Source organism: Rissa tridactyla, chromosome 3 (genome assembly GCF_028500815.1).
Source record: "Rissa tridactyla isolate bRisTri1 chromosome 3, bRisTri1.patW.cur.20221130, whole genome shotgun sequence".
Taxonomy (NCBI): Eukaryota; Metazoa; Chordata; class Aves; order Charadriiformes; family Laridae; genus Rissa; species Rissa tridactyla.
The window spans coordinates 84,589,481-84,610,691 of NC_071468.1; the positions used below are offsets into that span (position 1 = coordinate 84,589,481).

General features: G+C 37.7%; 1 protein-coding gene across 7 annotated transcripts in view; it reads left to right on the plus strand.

Moving 5' to 3' along the window:
* The window catches only part of EPHA7 (EPH receptor A7), a 167,186-nt gene that overhangs the window by 46,627 nt on the left and 99,348 nt on the right, over nt 1-21,211 (plus strand). For all 7 annotated transcript variants that reach the window (XM_054195480.1, XM_054195476.1, XM_054195473.1 and 4 more), the window contains exons 4-5: nt 10,226-10,381; nt 11,255-11,590. In XM_054195480.1, coding sequence (XP_054051455.1) covers nt 10,226-10,381; nt 11,255-11,590 — 492 coding nt within the window. The remainder of the gene's footprint in view (nt 1-10,225; nt 10,382-11,254; nt 11,591-21,211) is intronic.

Consider the following 21,211-nt stretch of genomic DNA (forward strand, 5'->3'; position numbering starts at 1 on the left):
TTTCAGGCAAGAGTGATACTACCTTCAGGTAGAGGGTGATAAGGTCTCCCTTCAGCCTCCTTTTCTTCAGACTGAACAACTCCAGTTCCCTCAGCCGCTCCTCATAAGGCTTGTGCTCTAGACCCTTCACTAGCTTCATTGCTTTGCTTCATATGCATCAACAGCACCGTTTTTCCTTTGGACACACTCCAGCACCTCAATGTCTTATAGCGAGGGGCCCAAAATTGAATACAGTATTGGCAGTGAAAGATTTTGTTCATTAAACCCAAAGGCCTTTGCTACATTGGAAGGTCAGGTAGGCAGACCATGGGAATCTCATTGGCTTTAAATTCAAAGGTATTTGTTCAAATTATTTTTATATTTTCCAAATGATTTATCAGTGATTGGATTTTACAGTATTTTTATTTAGAAAACAAGTACACCCAAAATACATCACACCCACACCCACCCTCCCCCACGAATTAAGTTATTTTCATTACTGCTTGAAGCCTTTTTTTAAGTATTCTGCTCTTTGTAGAAAATAAAAGGAAACCTTCCGTAAGACATGTTGGCAATCACAAAGCCCGAATACGCATTAAACACCGCAAAGGGTTCATTTGTGTATGGACAGACAAGGTAAGGCTGTACAGAACCCGTATGAGGTCACAGGAGTTGAGTCTCAGCATTGCCACTGTCCATGTCCCAACTGAACTCGGCAAGCTCTGTTGACTATTTAAGTGGCAACACTGTAGAAGGTAAGCTAACTACATTGTAGACTATACAGAATTTTTTGGTGCTTCATTGAGCTACGCCCCAAGAATAGGGAAGCAAAGAAGTTAAAGAAAAAGCTCATGGAAACAATCTATTGTATTAATTTCATTACCAGTATTTATTTCTTTTCTTGTGGCTGTTAGAGTTGAATTTTGTACAAGTTAAAAAAAGAAAATGCCAAAACAAAATCAAACCAAAAAAATCCTCAAAGACATTAATACAGGAATGAGACAAATTTAGCATAAATTTTTCATACATCTGTTTAGAAAAAATAGCACCACTTACACTGTAGTTTGCATAGGCAATTTCTTTTCATTGCAGTAATGTCTGTTGTCTGCTGATGCATCTAAGGGATGTGTTATTCCGCTTAATTAAAGTCATACAACTTTCCCATAAGAACATTACAACTTCCGTAACATAAATGAGTTGGTGGTCTCAGATTTGCTGAATTCTTAGTCACTGTAGTTTTAACAGATTTTTTAGTAAAAATTAAAAGTTCATAATTAAGTATTATCAAGTCAATAAAAGAGGAAAAAAAAACCAAAACAAAACAAAAACCAAACCCCACAGATGCAGAAGCTATGAGCAAATCAAATGCATTTTTCCATTAATTCTCTGACTGGTTGAGAACCTTCTGAAGAAGACAGATAAAATTCCTACTGCTGACAAAACTGCAGGCATGGATTCATTTTTATTTTTTTTTGTCATGAGCCTACACCATGTCCTGCAAAGTGTGGAGCGCTTGCTCCCAATCTGGCTAATCAGTGAAGCTGTCATTCAACTCTGCACAGAAGCTACTCGAGCACCTTGCAAACCTAATCTTGAGGGAAGGGCATGGTGAAAGGAAAAAGAAAAGAAGAAAAAAAGGCAAAGAATGAACAGGAAAGCCAGAAAGCCAGAATATCTTTTCTCCTTTCATTTCTCTAACTGATCTTTCACTTTTGAACTCTGTTCAGTAACGGAGTTGCATCTGTCTGCATTTTTGTGTCTTTGTATCTCTCACATGTTAATTTCTCCCAAATTTTCATGATGGCTTTATATTTGTGGTTCCCAAGAAGGTTAATGAGAGGCACGTGCCCGAGTTCTCGCAGATTCTGAAAATGTAGAGAAACATTATCTCATAGCCTCAATGCACAACTTTTAACTCACACAGTTAATTAATTCTGCTCAGACTATGCTAGAGTTTCTTTAATTGCCATTTAAATGAAGTCTTTTATGTACTTATTGAGAATCACTAGATTCAAAGTAATTTTGCGGTTATGGTATAGTGACATTGGGTATTCTTTGATTTGTGGGATGTGTTCTTCAACCTGATTACCTTGTCCTTGTGTATAAATTAGCCAGGAAAACACTAGAATATTTCTTTGTGCCTATGTTTCTTTGCAACTAGATAAGTTAAAAGGGCACATGTGATTACACACTTAGGTTGGTTTCTTGTTTTTGTTTTTTTTTTTTTTTTGGGGGGAGCAGTTTAAGCAGATTTGTAGAGAGGTAAAAGTTTCACTTCATGCAGTGGAAAAATCAGAATAAGTTACTATTACTTAGCAAGCAGTCTATTTCTGGATCTCTATTTGTGTGAACAGCAGTATGTGAACAACTCTCCAAAGACATTAGCAGGACTTTGGACAACAAGGGCATATTAGGCTTAGGAAATGAATACGAGGTCTGAGAGATTCCTGACAGGCAACAGCAAACATTGGGTGGATGATGTTATGCAGCCACGGGACAGCCCTATTTAGATATGTCATTCACACTATAGCTGAGGCACCATTAAGAGTCATGAGTTTACTCTGGCTAAACCATACAACATAATTCCTTGGTTGAAACATGAATAATCTTTAGATGCTATTGCAGTTTAAAAATCAAGCTAAAATAAACATCTTTTTCAGCTAGACATTTATCATTGCAAAGTAGTTAGACAAATAAAATACTTCAGTCTAAGCCCCTTATAAAACAATATATATTAGGTGCCAGAGAAGGCATAACAGATGCCATCTCTCACTATAAAAGTAATTTACAGTTTCAAACATAGTCATGACTTGAACATACACAAATTATTGGAAAAGGGGATCAGAGGTTATAAAGTCTCCTTTTGTTACTGGATTTCTTATGTCTAATATTTCACATTGAAATCTACATTTGGGAATTATTTTATAATGGTCTGCTTTCAGTTTATCTAAACTTCAGATACGTTGGCTAAAAAGTGGCTATGGATGATGTGATCTACCAGCCAAGTATCTTGTAAGAGAAAAATGCCCCCCAAATTATTTTCAAAATTTTACTTTGGATACTGTGGAGGATTAAACATTTTGTATTTCTGGTGTCTCCCATGCCAAATTGTCATATGTTTGTAGCAGGTTAATCAGAAGGGGGTTGACAAATCTTGCTATAATCACTACCCCATGTTGTTTTCATCCTCCTTGTCTGCTGCTCATTTTCATTGTGAAAAACCCTAATGTATCAGTGACAGGAGGTCTGGATTTGTGGCCGACTGTTATAATTACTCCCACTGAGGCATTGTCAATGGGATTAAAATAAAGATTCTGGACCTGTCCATCGTAGATGAGGTCAGCAACACTAGCAGTGGGAGTACTGTTTCTGCAAGCTGTGCTTTCAGTCCTGACTTATGGAACCGTAGACATTAATATGAAGAAAGTATTTGAAAGCTCCAGTAGAGAAAGACCAGCCTTTTTTCTGTATTAGCTAAAATATCCATCTGTAATAAATAATCTAACAGCATCCATCTATGTCCTGACCATACATATATGTATGTTAATTTTCAAATGTATCAGAGCCCCAGAGAGTTTCAATTACAGAACAATCCATTTTGCATCTTATAATTAATAAAGTCTTTGCAGCTGCATAACTTCATCCAGGAAACATCTGCACAAACTCCTTGTGTGCACATAATTTCTGTGAAAAGCGGGTTAGCTGAATTGTCTTTAATGGTTACAGGCTTGGGGAGGGTAGAAAGGTAGGGAGTTGATTAAGATAACACAAAACAAGTCACAAGAATGGAGGCTTATTTCCACAAAGATACACAACAAATTCTAGCCACTGCCTGTATGAAAAAATACAATGTATAGGATCACTTTAACATATAGTGAACTTACTTTATTCATGTGAAGAGGAGGGAGGAACCCGGGGAAAACCTGAGCTCTCCCAAGGTGGGCAGTCATTTTGCTGTGGCTCTCAGTGGGTCCAGGCTGTTACCCCAGGCTGGTAAGTAATATGCTGTTGTTGAAACTCTGTGTTTATTCCTTTGCCATCCTTTGACACTGACTTTGAAAAAGTATCAGTTTTTAAACATTAATTTCATCTTCTTCAGTGTGCACGAAACTATGGCATGAACACCACTAAAACTTACTCATGGCGATAAACTCAGGGAAAGGGGAGCAAACCAGAATAAACAGACAAGCTCTCTTTCCCTGCTGGCACAGTATGTCATCTTTATTTTTCTCCCCTCACACCAGTCTACTTCTTATAATGGGATCAAACAGTAATTAGTGCAGTCACCTCCTTGCAACTCATTATGTTTCGTTATTTTCATATAAACTGAAAAATTATTATCAAAAGCCATGTTCAATCAAGTGTCTAACATGCTGAAACAATTGCGTGCCCTTTCAGATTTAAGCTGATATGCCACCTAGAAGCCTTGCGCTTCTGCAAATGGAGATTTCTTTCTTAAATTTGTTTGTATTATTGTAGTAGCAAATAATTTTCTTGATTAATGTGTCACTGCCCTACGACTGTTTACTCTTTCTCCTTTGGTTATATAAACATCGGTTGTTATACATGTCACTCATAGCCCTTACCGTATTTCCATCATCCCTCCCAGCTTAAGTTCCCTAGCTCTCCTAGAAGTAAAATGAATCTCCATAGTGTTTATAGTGAAAAGGTTACATAAAAATGAACAATACTTAACATGTCCCTTTTTTCCTTTTTCCTGTCCCACAAGTGGGACTCCAGACTGCTGTTTGCTGCTCTCTACATCTGCCTCCGTTCCCCCTTCCAGAGTTTCTTGGATTTTTTTTTTTTGTTATAAATATGAAAAGAAAAATATACATTATTTGATCTCTACCAGGCCACTAAGGCACGTGATGAGCTCACAGCAGAGAAGCTGCTATTTTTCTATATAAGCTGCAGTCAGCATCTCTAGTTACAACAGCTAATGCCTTGTTGTGCCACAGATGTGGCATCATAGTTCTTAGTAGTGTGTGTTAATTCCTCAGTATTTACTTGTGGCTTTGCAATATTCCATTATTTGCAGTATTTCTATAGGCCCTTAAGTGATACCAAACACACTGGCTCAAAATGTTTGCGATTGCACTGACTGCTGTGGCATGTGCTGAACGTGTATTCGAGCGAGTACCACGCACTGACGCCACAACCTTGCCCAGTCGCGTACCAGACCCTACTGTCACGATACGTCCTTGTCACGGCTGAGTGCTGCTGGAGGTACAAGAAGGAAGCAACGTTGTCCAAGCCAAGAAAGACTTCTAGTGTCGTCTTCAGCGGGGTCTTTCATCGTATACAGACAGAATAGTGTAGGTCTTTATCTAGGCCTTACAGGCAAGGAAGTTCAAAAATGAAACGACAATGCCTTGCTCAGTTTCAAGCCGCAGCTCCACGGTGTAAGAAGGCTCTCTCATCCAAGGGCCGTTCACATCATCTTTATATTTCACGGTGGAACTCTGCCAGCTTCCCAACAAGAGAAACCTCTTTGCTTCACAGAGGAGGTGGGAAGATTTTCTGTGAGGAGCACCCGTGGCTGTCGCAGACAAGTAAACAAACCCAAGGCGCTGGGTGGCCCTGGGGGAGTCACTGGTGGTCAGTCCCTGACAGAGGCTAAGATATTAAGCAAAGAATTGCGCCTTGGTTGAAGCAGAGCTTTCTTCTGTATTTATTGTTCATTTTGTAATATGTGGGGGAAAAATTAGTAACTAATTTTTGCATTATTTCAAGACTCGTTTAGGTTAGGCTGGTTGCTGTTTTTCTGTGTCTTTGTGCTGTCAGTAAAGTTGACTGTTCTTGGTTTGAAACCTTTTTCTGGAACGCATAAGACTGTGGAGCAGCTGTTTGAACAAAAATGGGAGCTTCATCTGGGTAGAGCTGTTCTATTAAATTAGCAGCTGTAAATGACACACCACAGTGAATGGAAGTAAATTTATTTTGTGTTGGCTTTCTTCCCTTTCCCTCCCACTCCCCGTCTTTTCCAGTACCCCAGAAGCCCTTCAGAAGCAAAAGTACTCCTGGGTCTTAACTTGCTTGAGGAAGATAAAATGAGTTCACATTTTACTCAGATGAACAATAATGAGGATTATGGCTACAACATCAGAATGCTGCCTCGCCAGTTATACCCTCCTGCATATCTATCATCATTGCTTGAGTCCTGTACCTTGATTTACAGTATAGGCTCCCTTTATAGGGAAGAAGTGCTGCTGATGAGTGCTCTCCTGCACTAATGAATTGAGATATTAAAATGGATGTGATCAACTCAACAATTTGAGTTGCCTCAAGCTTTGCCATTAAATACTTCCGTGGAACAGTACCTGTATTTATCACCTTTAGATTTGCATGTACAGAGCTCCAAGTAACGTTTGCCTAATGTGTGTTGTTTTGTTTTTTTTTTTACAATTAACATCTTTTTAATGTTGCTTATGGAGGCAGTGGGGATTTTATACCACCTGTCCTTATAATCTTAAAAATATTACATGAAGAACTAAATTGGATCAAAATAGCTTGATTTAAAACAGTGTAGAGCAAAACAATGTATTTAAATTACTCGTAATATTAAAAAAAAAAATCACCATGGCAATTTGGCAAGATAGGACAAAAGGGAGGAAAAAAAGGAGTAAAAAAAATATTTTTGAATGGTTCTTTCCCATCTGAGATCCGTAATAGCTCACTGGCAAGTTATCACACCTTCATAAGTGGTCCGTCCAACACCCTGTCTTGGTAGAGTTGTCAGTTGTAAGTTTTTTGGCAAGGACAGTGATATATATTAAAAACAGAAAAAGATTCATAACTCCACAATTTTTAAGCAACAGAAGTATTGCACTGCTAGGCTGAAAAAACAAATTTTAATGACAAATTTAAATGTATGAAGAAAAATGGGAAAATAATTTGATTCCTCCAATGAGTACTTTCAATTATGATGCGTACTTTTGCCTACCCTCCTTTCTAAAGAACTATAAAGTTTTTAAAAATCCTTTTTAAAAGCACTATTTCATACTGTTAAAAATTTCAATGCTGGAGTATTCTGCCCTTTATATTTATGGGGTGTATGAGTTGAAAGGATGGTTATCAGATGTCGTCACAAGCCTCTTATTGGAAAAAAGGCTAATGGAATTGTAGCACGGTACAAGTGCCTGAACCTGCCGCCTGTGGTATGCTGTGCAGGAGAATAAATGGCTTTCAGTCATGTAAACTAGTCACAGACATTCAGATCCTTTGAACTCTAATAAGAAATGCAGACTTACTTTAAATAGTAAGTGACTGAGCATATAAATGTCTTGATCAAGTAATCAGAAAAAAAATGGAAAGGGGTTTTCTGTTTACGTTTTGTTATTTCTGTCTGAAATCTCTATTTTACCCTCTGCATCTTTGCTTTGTAATGTTCCCTGCTGAGAAGGACAGACTGGAAACACAGTAGGGATCTTTGCCTTTTAAGCTGCTCTTTGCTTTGCAGAGGGCTGTGTGCTGGAAGACCCGGTGTATTTGTCCAGTGTTTTGCTCAGTATGAGAGGAACATGACTATTTAAGAAAGACAGGAAACTATTATTTGGTAATTTTAGCCACATTTCAATTGAAAGTACTGAAAAAGCAGACAGAAGTTTAAATATATGTCCTAAGGTACACGCATACAAATTAGTTCAGCTTTAGTGCTCTTTGTCTTTGGTCCTGGAATTCTGAAACAATCTTGAATGAAGGTATAAAAAGATATTTCTGAGTTAAATTTGCCACAACTATGAATTTACAGGTCATGTTTATCTGAAGTTTTTGTCCAAAATTCTTTCTGTCTTCTTTTCTAAATAGTATATATAACAGTGACTGTATATAGAAGAATCAAACTATAGAATCAATATAGTAGAATCAAACTATAGCATGTTTTACAAGCAGGGCTAGATTTTCTTCTAATGCAAATTTGTGCCCCTTTGTCAAAGTCAAAGGATACATGCTTTGCCTACTAATTTTCTCTGCCAGGTAATTTAGCTTCCATCTACTGTTTTTTTCAGCACGACAAACTCTAAATGTTATGGCGATTTCTGTCCTTTAGGCATATTTTTCTTTTGAAAGTTAGTATGTTGATGCACAGTAACAGAGGGCCAGAATTTCCGATCATTTTATACTGGTATGATCCACTGTTGGTTTACCTAATTCATCAGCTTTAATCTACTGTTATCTTAAGTATTACCACCATTTTATTCTCTCAGTTGCAGAAAATTCATCAGATTAATAAGTCATGTCGCTGTAGCTACACTGTAGGTCCAGTCCAACAGCTACTAAAGTCAGATGCTCTTCACTGACTTCAGTGTGATTTGCATAAAGCTCATTGTTTTCATGCTCTTTCCATCACTGTGGTACCAGACAACTGAAATAACTGTTCCAAATATCAGTGTCTTTGGATACTTTGCATTTCTGTTCTGAGAAAATATCCAAGCAAATATGAATATAACCAAAGTAAATTCTCTCTCTCTGAATTCAGAATGACTATTTAACTAGCTTTAATATTTTGATACCCAATACTAAGTTTCACTCTCTGACCCCTTTTCTTTGCATACAGGTGACGGCTTAAGAAGGTTAGACTGTCTGTTAGGGTTGGAAAAAGAGAATAAAATAGTGTGGTTGGAAAAGCCTCTGCTATATTAGAAAGTTCTGGAGGACTTTTATGTTCTATTTTTCATGTTGACAGTGTTTGTAAGTTTGTCCATAACCTCAGTGCTGAAATGGAGTCTTAATCTGTTTCCAATTTTAGCATTGTCTGATCCCCACTTCACAGAATCACCGAATCACAGAATGGTTCGGGTTGGAAGGGACCTTAAAGATCACCTAGTTCCAACCCCCCTGCCATGGGCAGGGACACCTCCCACTAGACCTGGCTGCTCAAAGCCCCATCCAGCCTGGCCTTGAACGCTTCCAGGGATGGGGCATCCACAGCTTCCCTGGGCAACCTGTTCCAGTGCCTCGCCACCCTCACAGTAAAGAATTTCTTCCTGATATCCAATCTAAATCTACCTTCTTTCAGTTTGAGGCCGTTATCCCCTGTCCTATCATAGAATCATAGAATCATTTATGTTGGAAAAGACCCTTGGGATCATCGAGTCCAACCATCAACCCCACTCTACAAAGTTCTCCCCTACACCATATCACTTAACACCACATCTAAACGAGTCTTAAACACATTCAGGGATGGTGACTCCACCACCTCCCTGGGCAGCCTATTCCAGTGTCTGACCACTCTTTCTGTGAAGAATTTTTTCCTAATGCCATTACACTCCCCGATAAAGACCCCCTCCCCATCCTTCCTGTAGGCCCCCTTTAGGTACTGGAAGGCCACTTCCCTCTTCCTCGTCCCCTACAGCTCTCATAGTTTATCCATTCTCAAGCTAGCTGCCTAGGTTGCAGTTCTCTGCTTGTAGGAACCATTATAGGTGTGCTTTATGGGTGTTTCTGCTTTGGGAACTGCCAGTAGCCGAGGGAAGTATTTCTAAACATCAGTTGGGGAACGGAACACAACACATTTTTTACCTACCTGTGTTCAAAGCAGGCAAACCAAAGTATGAAATGTTCTTATAGGCATATTTCCAACTATCTACCTTTTAAATTTCCCTTGAAAGTTTCAGTAAATTCATTTCAGCCTAGTTGTGAAACTGGAAAAACCAATTGTGCAGCTAATGCTCTCTCCCCTCCTCCTCTTTCTGCTTGCTCCTACCAGTGTCGTCTGTCCAACAAGTGTTCACGCCTCATTCTTTCCTCAGGATCAGAGTTCACCGATGGGTTACAATTTCTTTGGGTTTTTCAGATCAGGGGAGTGTAACTTTTACTCTATTAATTCCAAATCAGCTAGTTCAGATAGCAGAAACACTTCAGTGGCCTTAGAGCAGAACTTCTCCAGACTGTTTTTCCCTTGTTTAGGCCCATTGCAGGCATCCAGCTGTTTCACACCATTATTGTACTCTTCTCTGGTGAGAAACAGATGCTTGTGATATTTCTGTGGCCCTGTGTGTTAAAATATTGTGCTGCCAACTGCTGAGGTATTTGTAGTGCATGCTTGAACTCATAAAAATGCCACAAAAGCGTTAACAGCATCAACTGAAGAAAAAGAAATTGTGAGCATAATATCTTGCTCCAGCATAACAGAATGGGTAGTTTAGATGTTTACAGGAATGTGTACCTCGTGTGACAGAGACAAAAAAGATCAGAATAGCAGTCAATGCAAATCTAAACCTTAATTTGTTTTGTTCTGCCTTAGCTTGTGGCCGTGGGTTCTACAAATCCTCCTCACAAGATCTGCAGTGCTCCCGCTGCCCTACTCACAGCTTCTCTGACAAGGAAGGATCTTCAAGATGCGATTGTGAAGATAGCTATTATAGAGCACCTTCTGATCCACCATATGTCGCATGCACAAGTGAGTCAGTCATGAATTTAATCGTAAAGGACGTTGCTTAACCAACCAGGTGCAGCCACTTGTAGCTAGTAGTTTCGGTCGGCTTTTCCTATATTTGAAAAATACATTTACAACAGTAAATGAGATTGAAAGGCACAGGGGAAAAAAGTTGACAGTGAATATAGAATCAGCATAAATATAATTTTCGTATTTGCTTGATATAACATTGGAAAACATTGCGTGTTGGGTAAGTGTGTAATTCATTGTAATAGGTAGAATACAGGCATAGTCTTCCCATGGCTGTAAAATTGTTGTAGACAATCTGCTTTATGTGATAAAATACCAAAATGAGTAACATGAAAAATGAAAAGTAACCTGTGTGGATCTGAGCTTTGATTGAACTGTAATTGGATCTGGCTTCACCTTCTAGCTGCAAATAGACTAGCCTACACAGGTTGGTGGTTCAAATAGTGGAAGCCTCCTAAATCCAAAGCAGCACCAAATGTCTCTAAATCATATCAGAGCTGATAACAAAGGACCAGATGCAGTTGCTGCAGTACACGTAGAAGAGACAAACAAATCCCACAGTTGGGAAAACTATAAAAGGCAAACTTTAAGGTACATTAACCAATCCTTTTAATTGCACAGAAGAAAAATGGCTTAAGTCAGTTGCAGTAAATATACGGACAATTGTTATTCTGATGCCTTAATGGAAAATAAATAAATCCCTTGCCAAGTGAGTTCAAGGAAGCTTTTACGCAGTCTGTACTAAAAACAATGAAATGTTTATGCGAAGAAAAATGCTTCAACTATTTTCTGTCTCAGTAATCAAAAAACTACATGGCCCACTGTGGTTCTGTGCAATTACCCTGGGCTTTTTTGTGTGTTACATAGGACCTCCATCTGCACCACAGAACCTCATTTTCAATATCAACCAGACGACTGTAAGTTTGGAGTGGAGTCCTCCTGCTGACAACGGGGGAAGAAATGATGTGACCTACCGTGTTTTGTGCAAGAGGTGCAGCTGGGAGCAGGGCGAATGTGTTCCCTGTGGGAGTAACATTGGATATATGCCCCAGCAAACTGGATTAGTAGATAACTATGTCACTGTCATGGACCTGCTAGCTCATGCTAACTACACGTTTGAAGTTGAAGCTGTGAATGGGGTTTCTGACTTGAGTCGTTCCCAGAGGCTTTTTGCAGCTGTCAGTATTACCACCGGTCAAGCAGGTAAGTTTTCATCACTTATGAATCTCAACACTGTGAGACTGAGAGAAACTGGGAACATGCAAACTACAGATGCAGTAAATAAGGAGCATGTTTGGTGTGTTCTGGCTCATTAATCTTTTCACCTTGCCAACTACTTAATTTGAGTTTATACTATTTCATGATAACCTGTCCTGTTTCTTGGCCTCAGGATTACTTTCAGAATGCATTCACAAAAGACTTAAAGAAGACATACAGCTTTGTTACTAAATAGATTTTCTTAACTCTACAACTTTTTTTTTTTTCCTTACGTCATTTTAAGTCATTCCCTAGTATTTGAAGAAAAAAAAAGTACATGTGACAGTCCTGTGCAGGCTTCCTTTCTGAATTTTTTAAACCTGTATGGGAGTCCTAGGTCACTGGAAGATGATTTGGATATCTGATGGTGTTTTCAGTGTTAATATTTTCCCTCAAGATAATGTTTCTAATTTATCTTATATTTCCAGATATTTGATTATGAGATTCAGTAAGAATGTGATGATTATTCTTTGTTTCTTCTACTTATCATAATCTGACAGGTGAAATGTCAGGGAAAATAAAATCAAACTAGCATATCACCCCAGGGGAAAAAAGGGCATTAGTTGTCTGCATGCTGAGTGAAAAAAAAAAGAATTCTCTCATTTAGGTTTCTGAAATGACGAGTTGCTTGCTGATAAAAATTATAGGCCTCTGAATCTACAACAGCGCGCTGTGGGCTTTAAGAGAGGATAGTAAAACTAACCTTTTATACATCGAACAAAAGATCTTAAACTGAACATTAATTGCAAGATCTGGCTTCTGAAGAAATACCTTAAAAGAAAATATGTGAATAACTGATTCTTGCTGTAAGAACAGCTAACCAACATTTTAAAGGATACTTCATACTTACATTTTGGAACAAATTTTGCTTATTGTGATCAAGCTATTCTTTTTTTAGTGCAGTAGAAATGAACCCCTATTGTAATGCTTTGAACTGAGGACAAACTCACTGTACAAGGGCAATGAGTAGATAGGAAAAACTGTAGTTATTTTGCACTTTCAAGATGGTCATCTCAAAAAAAAAAAAAGAGAAAAAGAAAAAAAGAACCAGAAATTTACTTCAAACCCTTCCCTCCCCCCCTACAAACCTAGGACGGTTCATATAATTGTTAAAGTTAGGCTGGAATATTTATGGGATATTTAATTTCCCCATAGTGCTTTCCTGGATACCAAATGCACATTTTATATTATTTTGGAACCATCCCCGCGACTGAAAGGATTGGTCTCTGTGCTCATTCAGTTCTTGGAGTTTACGATGAGATTTTGTGCACAGAGAACTTACCCTGAAACTATTTTTGCACCACAGATTGTATTATTTTGGCACCTTGATTTTTCATCTTTAAAATAATTCTCCATAATTTTTCAGACATGCACAGTGGACAGTGTTCTCCTCTCTGTGGATGTCTGTAGAAAACTACCACACAAAGAAGAGGATTTGGACTTTTTCGTATTTAGCTAAATCAAATTGACTTGACTTTATGTGCTTTGATTGTTCAATGACACACAGGGTAAAGGAAGAGACTGTGCAATGTGGTGGCTAGTATCACATCTCAGGGAGATGAAAAAGCCTTAATCAGAAGTTTGTTGTGTTATCCCCAAGACAATTCATTATAGTTAATTCTCTCGTGTTCTCATAGTCATAGATTTATAGGGTTTTTCAGGCCGGAAGACATAACACGGTTGTCCTGTGTTATCCTATAAGTAACACAAGCTACATGATTTTGTGAAATGATCCTCACATCAAGGCCAGAGATGTTAGTGAAACTATAGCTAGCATGTATATTAGAGACAACAACTAGACTTTACCTAGTGATTTCAAGTAATGGAAAAACCTTCACCCTCCTACATGAGTATTGCAAGAGCGTGCAGCAGGAAGCAGGAGACTTGACTGTTCCTTCCCTGCTCTCCAGTTTGCTGGGGGATTACGCACAGGCGAGCGTTTCCCTGTGCTACAGAAGCTGACGCTATCACTGTTGAGAGAAAGGGTACTCGTACAACTGAAGCTTTGTCTGTTTTGCACTTCTGAATATCAGGATTTAAAGGCTTCCTGTTGGGCATCTAAAAGGAATATACATAGGAAACAGATTTTATTTTTTTTTGGGGGGTGGGGGTAGGGGTGGTGGCAAATGGCTTTAAGCTCTCTCTGTTGCAGTTTTCTCTGTCTGTAAAATGAAGGTAACCCTTACCTTTCCTAACCAAGCTCTTCAAGACTTTCTGATTAAAAGTTACATATAAATGCAGCATTTTTTTCACCATGGGTTACAAAATTCATGTTAAAGAAAATACAGTCTTTCAGAAAAAAATGCATTCACCAAAAGGAAAGACCTCTTTTACATTATTTTTGCAACAGCATGTTTTGGATCGTAATGCTGATTTCTTTGGTTTCTCAAGGAGGAAAATATTTTAGGTGGAACAGATTGATGACTATAATTGAACAGAAAGAGACTGGTTGCTCAAAGGAGACTGTTATGCTTCTGTGCTCCTGTTTTATTTTACCATGGAGAGAAAGAAAATGTTGGATTTATTTATAGCCAAGTAAACTAGGATTCATGCAGCTCTCATTTGTTACTGTGTGACTGTTCTATACTTTTGGCAAAAATGACTTTTTCTATGCCCATATTGCTTTTTATGTGTGTAAATGTGTCTAACTAAACCTTCTTCACATGTTATTATGCTAGCACAATAGGTGGCTATATATAATTACTGGGTTCACCAGTTGCACAGAGGCTTGCAGTGAGATTTTCCCTTTGTAGTTTTGGTTTAATTGAATTGATCCTTTGTGGCTATATTCACAAAATTCAAATCATTGTGTAATGATAACAGGAAATTATTGATAAAAGAATGGGGTTATGGAATATATTCAGTGTTTCTTCACCCACATGTAACAAGCTTCTGATGAGACAAAGAGAGCATGTCACAGAAAAGAGCCAGGTGGTTGATGAAAAACTATTTATGTTTGTGGAAATAATACAATAAAATGACTGCAAGTGGGTAGGTAGCATTTCGCATTGCTCACATATATACATATGACACATCGCTATTCATTCCTTGTGTTAAAAAGAGTTTGTGACTAGGCTATCAGTTGTCATATGGCATATTTTTTATGCTGCAGCCAAGAACTATGAGGCTTTTTGTTTTGCTTTGTTTTGTTTTTTGACAAAAGCATGAAAGAACTGAGCTGGAATCAGAGGTAAAAGATTAAGTGCGCTAAGTCCCCCAGGAGTAAACCATCTTGTTTCATATCTTGCCTATCCAACATCATATAAAGAATACAGGATGTCATGCCAGTATTGCAAGCTGATCTATGTGAACTCCTGCATCCTTGTAGAATTCAGATTTAAATGTGACTAAGCCCCAGTTATAACAGGTGAATGTACTGAAGAGCTGCACCTGGCAAACAGCTGACAAACACTACCTTTGCAAGCTTATTGAATGGTTGTTTACCAAAGATAAAATTTACCACTTCCATAATAAGACACTCACCTTTCGGTGGTACTGGTAATTCCTTTTGATCCATCAAATTATTTTCCAAATTTTACATTTTTTCCATACAACACTCAAAAGGCTAATGGAATCAAGTGGGTTTCACAGCAGATGAATATTTGTGGATTTTGGCATTTATGCACTTTCAAACCTTTAAAAAAATATGTTTCAATAACAAATGTATATTTTTTCAGTTGACACTTTTGCAAAGATAGTGTGTTTTTAAAAATATTTTTCTACATCCTTTCCTCTGGAATTTATCTGAACGGACAGCGGACTGGTCTCTGATAAAGGGTGATATTCACCCAGCCTAGCCTGACTTTAAGAAAACTTAAGATAGGCTGGATGAATCCCAATGTTTATCAGGGTTTGAGAAAATTTAAGTATCTATCCTGAGCCAGTTTGAGTTGCCTTTATAGTCAACGGAAAGAAAAAATCATATCCATGGGGACGCTCATCATGTCTTATTACCGTAACTAAACATGACAAACAAAAGTTAAAATGTAATGCCAATACCTGTTCCTAAATGCACTCTCTGTTGTTATGCAGGGAGCATTTGCTAATGCTCGCTGCTGCTTCACGGCAAGAGAAAGGTGCCCCACAGCACTCTTAGGTGATGGTGTGCCTTCAGATGCACTTAATGCTGACAAGTTGAAGTGGTTAAAAAACCCTGAATCAAGGCTTACTCTTGAAAAACATTTTTTAGTAACAATTTATTTTGTATATGTTGATTTGCTTTTCCATTTTTTTTACATCTTAGAGTTCAATTTTCAGACCTTTTCCTACAAAAAAAAAACAAACAAAAAACAAAAACAAAAAACCAGATCCCCATATTTACAGTTTAAAAAAAAAAACAAAACCAAAAGGAACTGAGTTTTTCAAAGTTGTATTGTCACCGGAACTTGGACAAACAAACCTCACATTACATGCTATAAAATCATGATTGTTAGCACCAGTACTGTTGATTTACACAGCAAGAAGAAATGTTTGAATGCATGAAGGAAACAAGCCATCCCTTATGTAAAGCTGTGTGATGGGTTCTGCCTTTCTTAGGTACTTCCGAAGTCTTTCTACACAGGCGAGACACTTCGCATTCTCCTCTGCTCTACATTCTCCTTCCATTGTTGCTCCTCATCATTTTTTCTCTTCTTTGCTTCACTTTGCAGTTTCCCCAGCTCTCAATTATCTGTACTCATTTTTTAAAGTCTCCTCTTTCATAGTCTCTGCACTATTGACCACCTATTTGTTTCCTGTTCCCTGTCAGTCTCACTTAAGCCTGACTTTTCCTCAGCGATGAGCTGTGCCCCAGCAGAGGCAGCAATCAAGAAGATTTATGCCTGTGGCTTCCCCAGTCACTTTGACCTTACCGTTCTAGTCCTCTTCTCACTTCTCGCCTTTCCCCAAACCATTTTGGTGTCTTCCCATTCTGCCGCCAAGTTGTTTTAATCTACCTTCATCTACGCCTTCCATCCAATGTTCACTGCTGGTGATACATGACAACTTATTACAAATAGCTTCAGCGTTCAACTGAACATTGCTTCTATGTTTTCCCATTTCAATGGACTACCTTTAGCTTCAGGTTTCGTTTGATATTTCCTGATAGTGACTTTACTTTGTGAGCTATACCTCATCTTCTAGCCTTCAACTGTAGATCAGCTTTCCCACATTGATATGGCTACATCATCTGTATATGTATTTAAAAACAATGTTTTATGTACAAAGAATTGCAATATAAAAATAATGTTTTTCTTTTCTTGTTTTACCAAATGTGTTACACCTGTTGAGCTGGGAGAACTTTTATATAAAAAGTCACTTTTCAAAACTAATATTCCCTAACTGCTTTCATGAAACCGTGGGTTTTAGAAACATATATGTTACAATGACTGTATTTTGGTTTACCATTTTGCTTGGTTTATTTAATGGGAGCTGCAAAGAAGTCAGTACTTGTTATTAATAATATTTAAGATACATTTTAATCTGTTTTAACTACTTTCTAGACCAGCAAGCAGGCAGCATAGTTCTGTAAGTGTTCTGCACTCCATGGCCACCAACTGAAAAGGGTAAAACTAGAATAGAAATTAATTACATGTGGTAGTTATTATTCTTCCAGTTTTTTACATGTCTTTTCAGTACATTTAAAAAATGGATTGGATTATTTCTGTGGAGCTAAGACTGCCTATTGATCTGCAAACACATTACCCTGGGCTAATATAACAGATATTTTGATGGGAGGCAGTAACTGAATTTGTGCCTGAATTAAACTGATGGATAAAAACTTGATAAGAATTCCAGTCTCTGTACAGCAAATACCATCAGATCAGGGAAAGCAGTTTGTTCATCCATTGATCGTATCAGGTCATATTTAATGCAGTGAAATCCACAAGGTTATAGAGATACTGTAGAATTGCTAGGTTGGGGCATTATTGTAAGATTGCTAAATGTTAATTTTTTTTAAGATTTTCACAAAGAAGTAATCATCTGTATAGGATAAAATGTGGTATGGCATATATGATATTTGACAGCTTTGATAATATTTTATATGATACCTATACAGAATATATTATATATATATAAATTTATAATGGCAAGCAATGTGTTTTACCAGAAAACTTACTGCAGAAAAGCCAAGTGGTAGCAAGTAATTTTTTCTAATATCTAGGTCTATTTTTTTTCTAATATTTTTCGTTGAAAGATAAGAGAGAAAGCAAGAAAGCAGATGTTAGCTGTGTTGCTTAGGGTCTGATCCTGCACCGCTGAAGTCAATGGAGGTTTTGTCATTGACTTCAATAGGAGCAGGATTTGAACCTTATGCTCTCTCAGAACACACAGGAACCAAAGCAATGGGCACTCTGTCGTCCTGAAAAGAAACTTTAATCTCATATCGCATTTTGATTCTGACTGTAGCAGGTTTTTGCACATCAGTTTGTGGCTGAATGCCATTCAAATTATTATTATTTTTTTAGTATACTAAGAATATGATTTTTTTTTCCAAATGGGTATCAGAACTCTTGCTTGTCCAGCTCTACCATAAAAGATTTTTAGAAACAGATGTAATCATTTTTACTAAGAAACTAAGGAAGTTTTTCTAGTAAAGACTATGTGAATTTTACAATATTTAGAAATAAAAATAGTGGGAGGCTACACTCTAGTGTACACTCTAATGTACAAAGACAAAATAAAGCTTCCCCTTCGCAGAACCAAAGCTCTGAATTAGAAGTGGTCAATTTAAGCTTCTAAGTATGTTAAATGTTTGGTAGCAACCTGCTAGGAGAAACATGACAGCACAGGGCTATTAACTTCCCTGTGCGCTAAACTGTTGAAATAGCAGATTATGTCACTGCAGTCAAATGTACACTACTAAAGCATAATTTCACACAACTAATAACTATGTACTTGAAGAAGAAAATGAGTGATATAAAATACAATTTAGGCAAAGGAAGGAGAGATTGGTTTGCTAATGTGACACAAAGGACTAGGAACCACTTTTTCTTCTAATGTTACAAATGCGGGCTGGACATCTCCTCAATGTTTATGAGTTACACTAATTGTCTTCTTAAAAGTAGTGACGAAAAATTAATCCTGACCTTGAAAAGAAAATATGTGTGTTAACATCACATTTTCTGTGGCCAATCCCAGAAAGGTTTGAAAAATAAAAAAGCTCTGCTTGTGACACCTGCTGTGTGGGTTTTTAACCCCTCATAAATATGCCTGGTTTCTTCTTTCACTTCATCTATAGTTAGATTATTTCTTGTGGCCATAAGTCCTTTTGAACAGAGTAGAAACTAAATAGTAGTCCTTGAGCTTTATAGCACTTTTTGGTGACTCTTACACATAGTTCTGCAAAGAGCTGGCTGACCTCAAAGACTTTTAAGATACGTGCAGTACAAAGGCAAGAAATCGCTTGATACTTTTATGCACGGTGATTCACAGTCTAGTGCTAATTAAGTCATGTGCAAAGAAAGAATAATTCCATAGACCTTTGGTTTTTTGATCTGAGATACAGCAGAACTGTGTCTCAGATCTTCCTTTTTCTGCTTCCTGTGAACTGTACTATGGTAACTGGATGTGGGATTTAGATAAGTGCTGAACACCATCAGTAGGATCTCATGAACTCAGTGTTATTTGTTTGGTATATTGGCCACACATATCATTCTCTTACCAAAATAATGTCATTATGAAGAGTATGAAATGTTGGCAATTATTTGTCTGGAAACTTTAGAATTTCTATAGGAAATTCTTGGTGAATTCCATAGGAATTTTTTGGTGAAACACTATCGTGATGATACTGAGACCTAAGAGTAAAAGACAAATACAGTGTGAAAGCTGGCCAAAAGAAAGGCCTGCTCTGATTCTGTCATATATTGCTCAATGATATCTTTTGTTTGGTTGGTTGAGCTTTCTGTTTCCTATTTGTAGATAATAACAACACATAGCTGGCCTCATAAAAGCAGAAGGAAGATTTGGGTTTCAGTATTTACAAAACAGATTTAAACTCCTTCAGTGAACAAAACTGTGATATATTGATATTGTTAGTATGGAATAATACATAGTTTTTTAATTAATCTAGCCAATACCCACTGTTCTCATGAGTTCTGAGATCTTACTTCAGTACAGTGTAATTTATTATTAAGGTGTTTCATTTCTTTGTTATTTTGCCTAGAAAGAGAAAAAAAATCAAAGAAAGTAAGTGTGATCGTATTTGTGGCACAGACAGACATTAGAAGTTTTGTTCCTGAATTTCCTAATATTTCATGGTTTGTTTCAGACCTTTTGAAGCATTCAAGTACCATTGTCATTACAACAAACAAAACCCTCTAAGTGCACAGATGCTTTTTCTATGAGAAAGGAGCATCACTACTGAAAGGCACTATTGCAAGTGCAGAAGTGCCACTAAATGTGAGATCCTAATTGAGGTTGTATGTAGTAAATTAAAAAAAAAATTCTTTAACACTAACATCTCTATAGAGTGAAGCATTTGATGACAGCATGGCATGGAGCCAGCCTGTTGTAATGACTCCTGTGGTAATCTTTAAAAGAGAAAAGATAGCTTGTACAAGGAGAGCTAAAGAAGTTTCTCCATTAAGCTTAAATGATGGAATAGCTAAACGTGCAACTTCTAGATGGGAGAGATTCCTCACACTAGTTCCTATTTAACAGCTGGAAGACCTTTGTGGTGAGTCTATCACAGCTAGTGGGGTTAGTATGCCAAAAATGCACTGCAGGAAGGGACGAAGAACATCTTGAATCAAGAGCTTCCTTAAAGCAAGTTTCAAGCCCACCGCTCTAGGGATGAGGTTCAGTCTCATAATTAACTGTCTAGAAAGAGATGCCATGTAGATTTGTCCAGCATTTTAAGACAGTGTATTTCCAGTTTGCTTTATATACGTATTCTCATTAGAAACAGAGTCAGAGATTCCGCTGCTGCTCTTTTGAAACAGATCGTATTTTATCCAGTTACTTATTTTTTCATTTATTGCATATGCCAGCAAGCCTGCTTTTTTTAGAAGGAAAAATGGAGTTTTGGCTAAACGGGCCCTCAGGTGAAAAATACAAATCTCCCCTTTCTGGCCCGTGGCCTTCTGGCAGTTTAGGGAGTATTAGTGGCCCAAGAATGAATGGTTCACTTCTGGCAGGTAAGGGTGAAGATAGCTGAGATGGTTTGGAAAGTCAGGGCAAAATAAAGGTCTGTGAAGAGCTGGGCTTGATCTTTCTAATGCTACTGGGGTAATGAGAAGAGGAGACATCTTCCCTAACAGAAGTAGCCATTTCTAACTTACACACTATGACAGCTCCATGGGTGGCAGCAGATTTTTCAGTGCTGGAATAGCCTGGGTAATTAATAAGTCTGGATAGTTTTTGCCATCTCTGACAGGTTGCTGCCCTATGTAGTTTCTTCTGCTTTGCTTGTGACAGAACCAGCCCTGCCTCCATAGGGCATAGTCCTAATGGAACAGTTATATCTACTACTCTTCAGTGTATGAATTGTTTTTTTACAGTTTGGCATTTCTGTAGTCTTTCCCCGTGATAGTCAAAATATATCATTGAATCTATTTCCAGAGGAAATTCTCGGGGCAATTTGCTGAG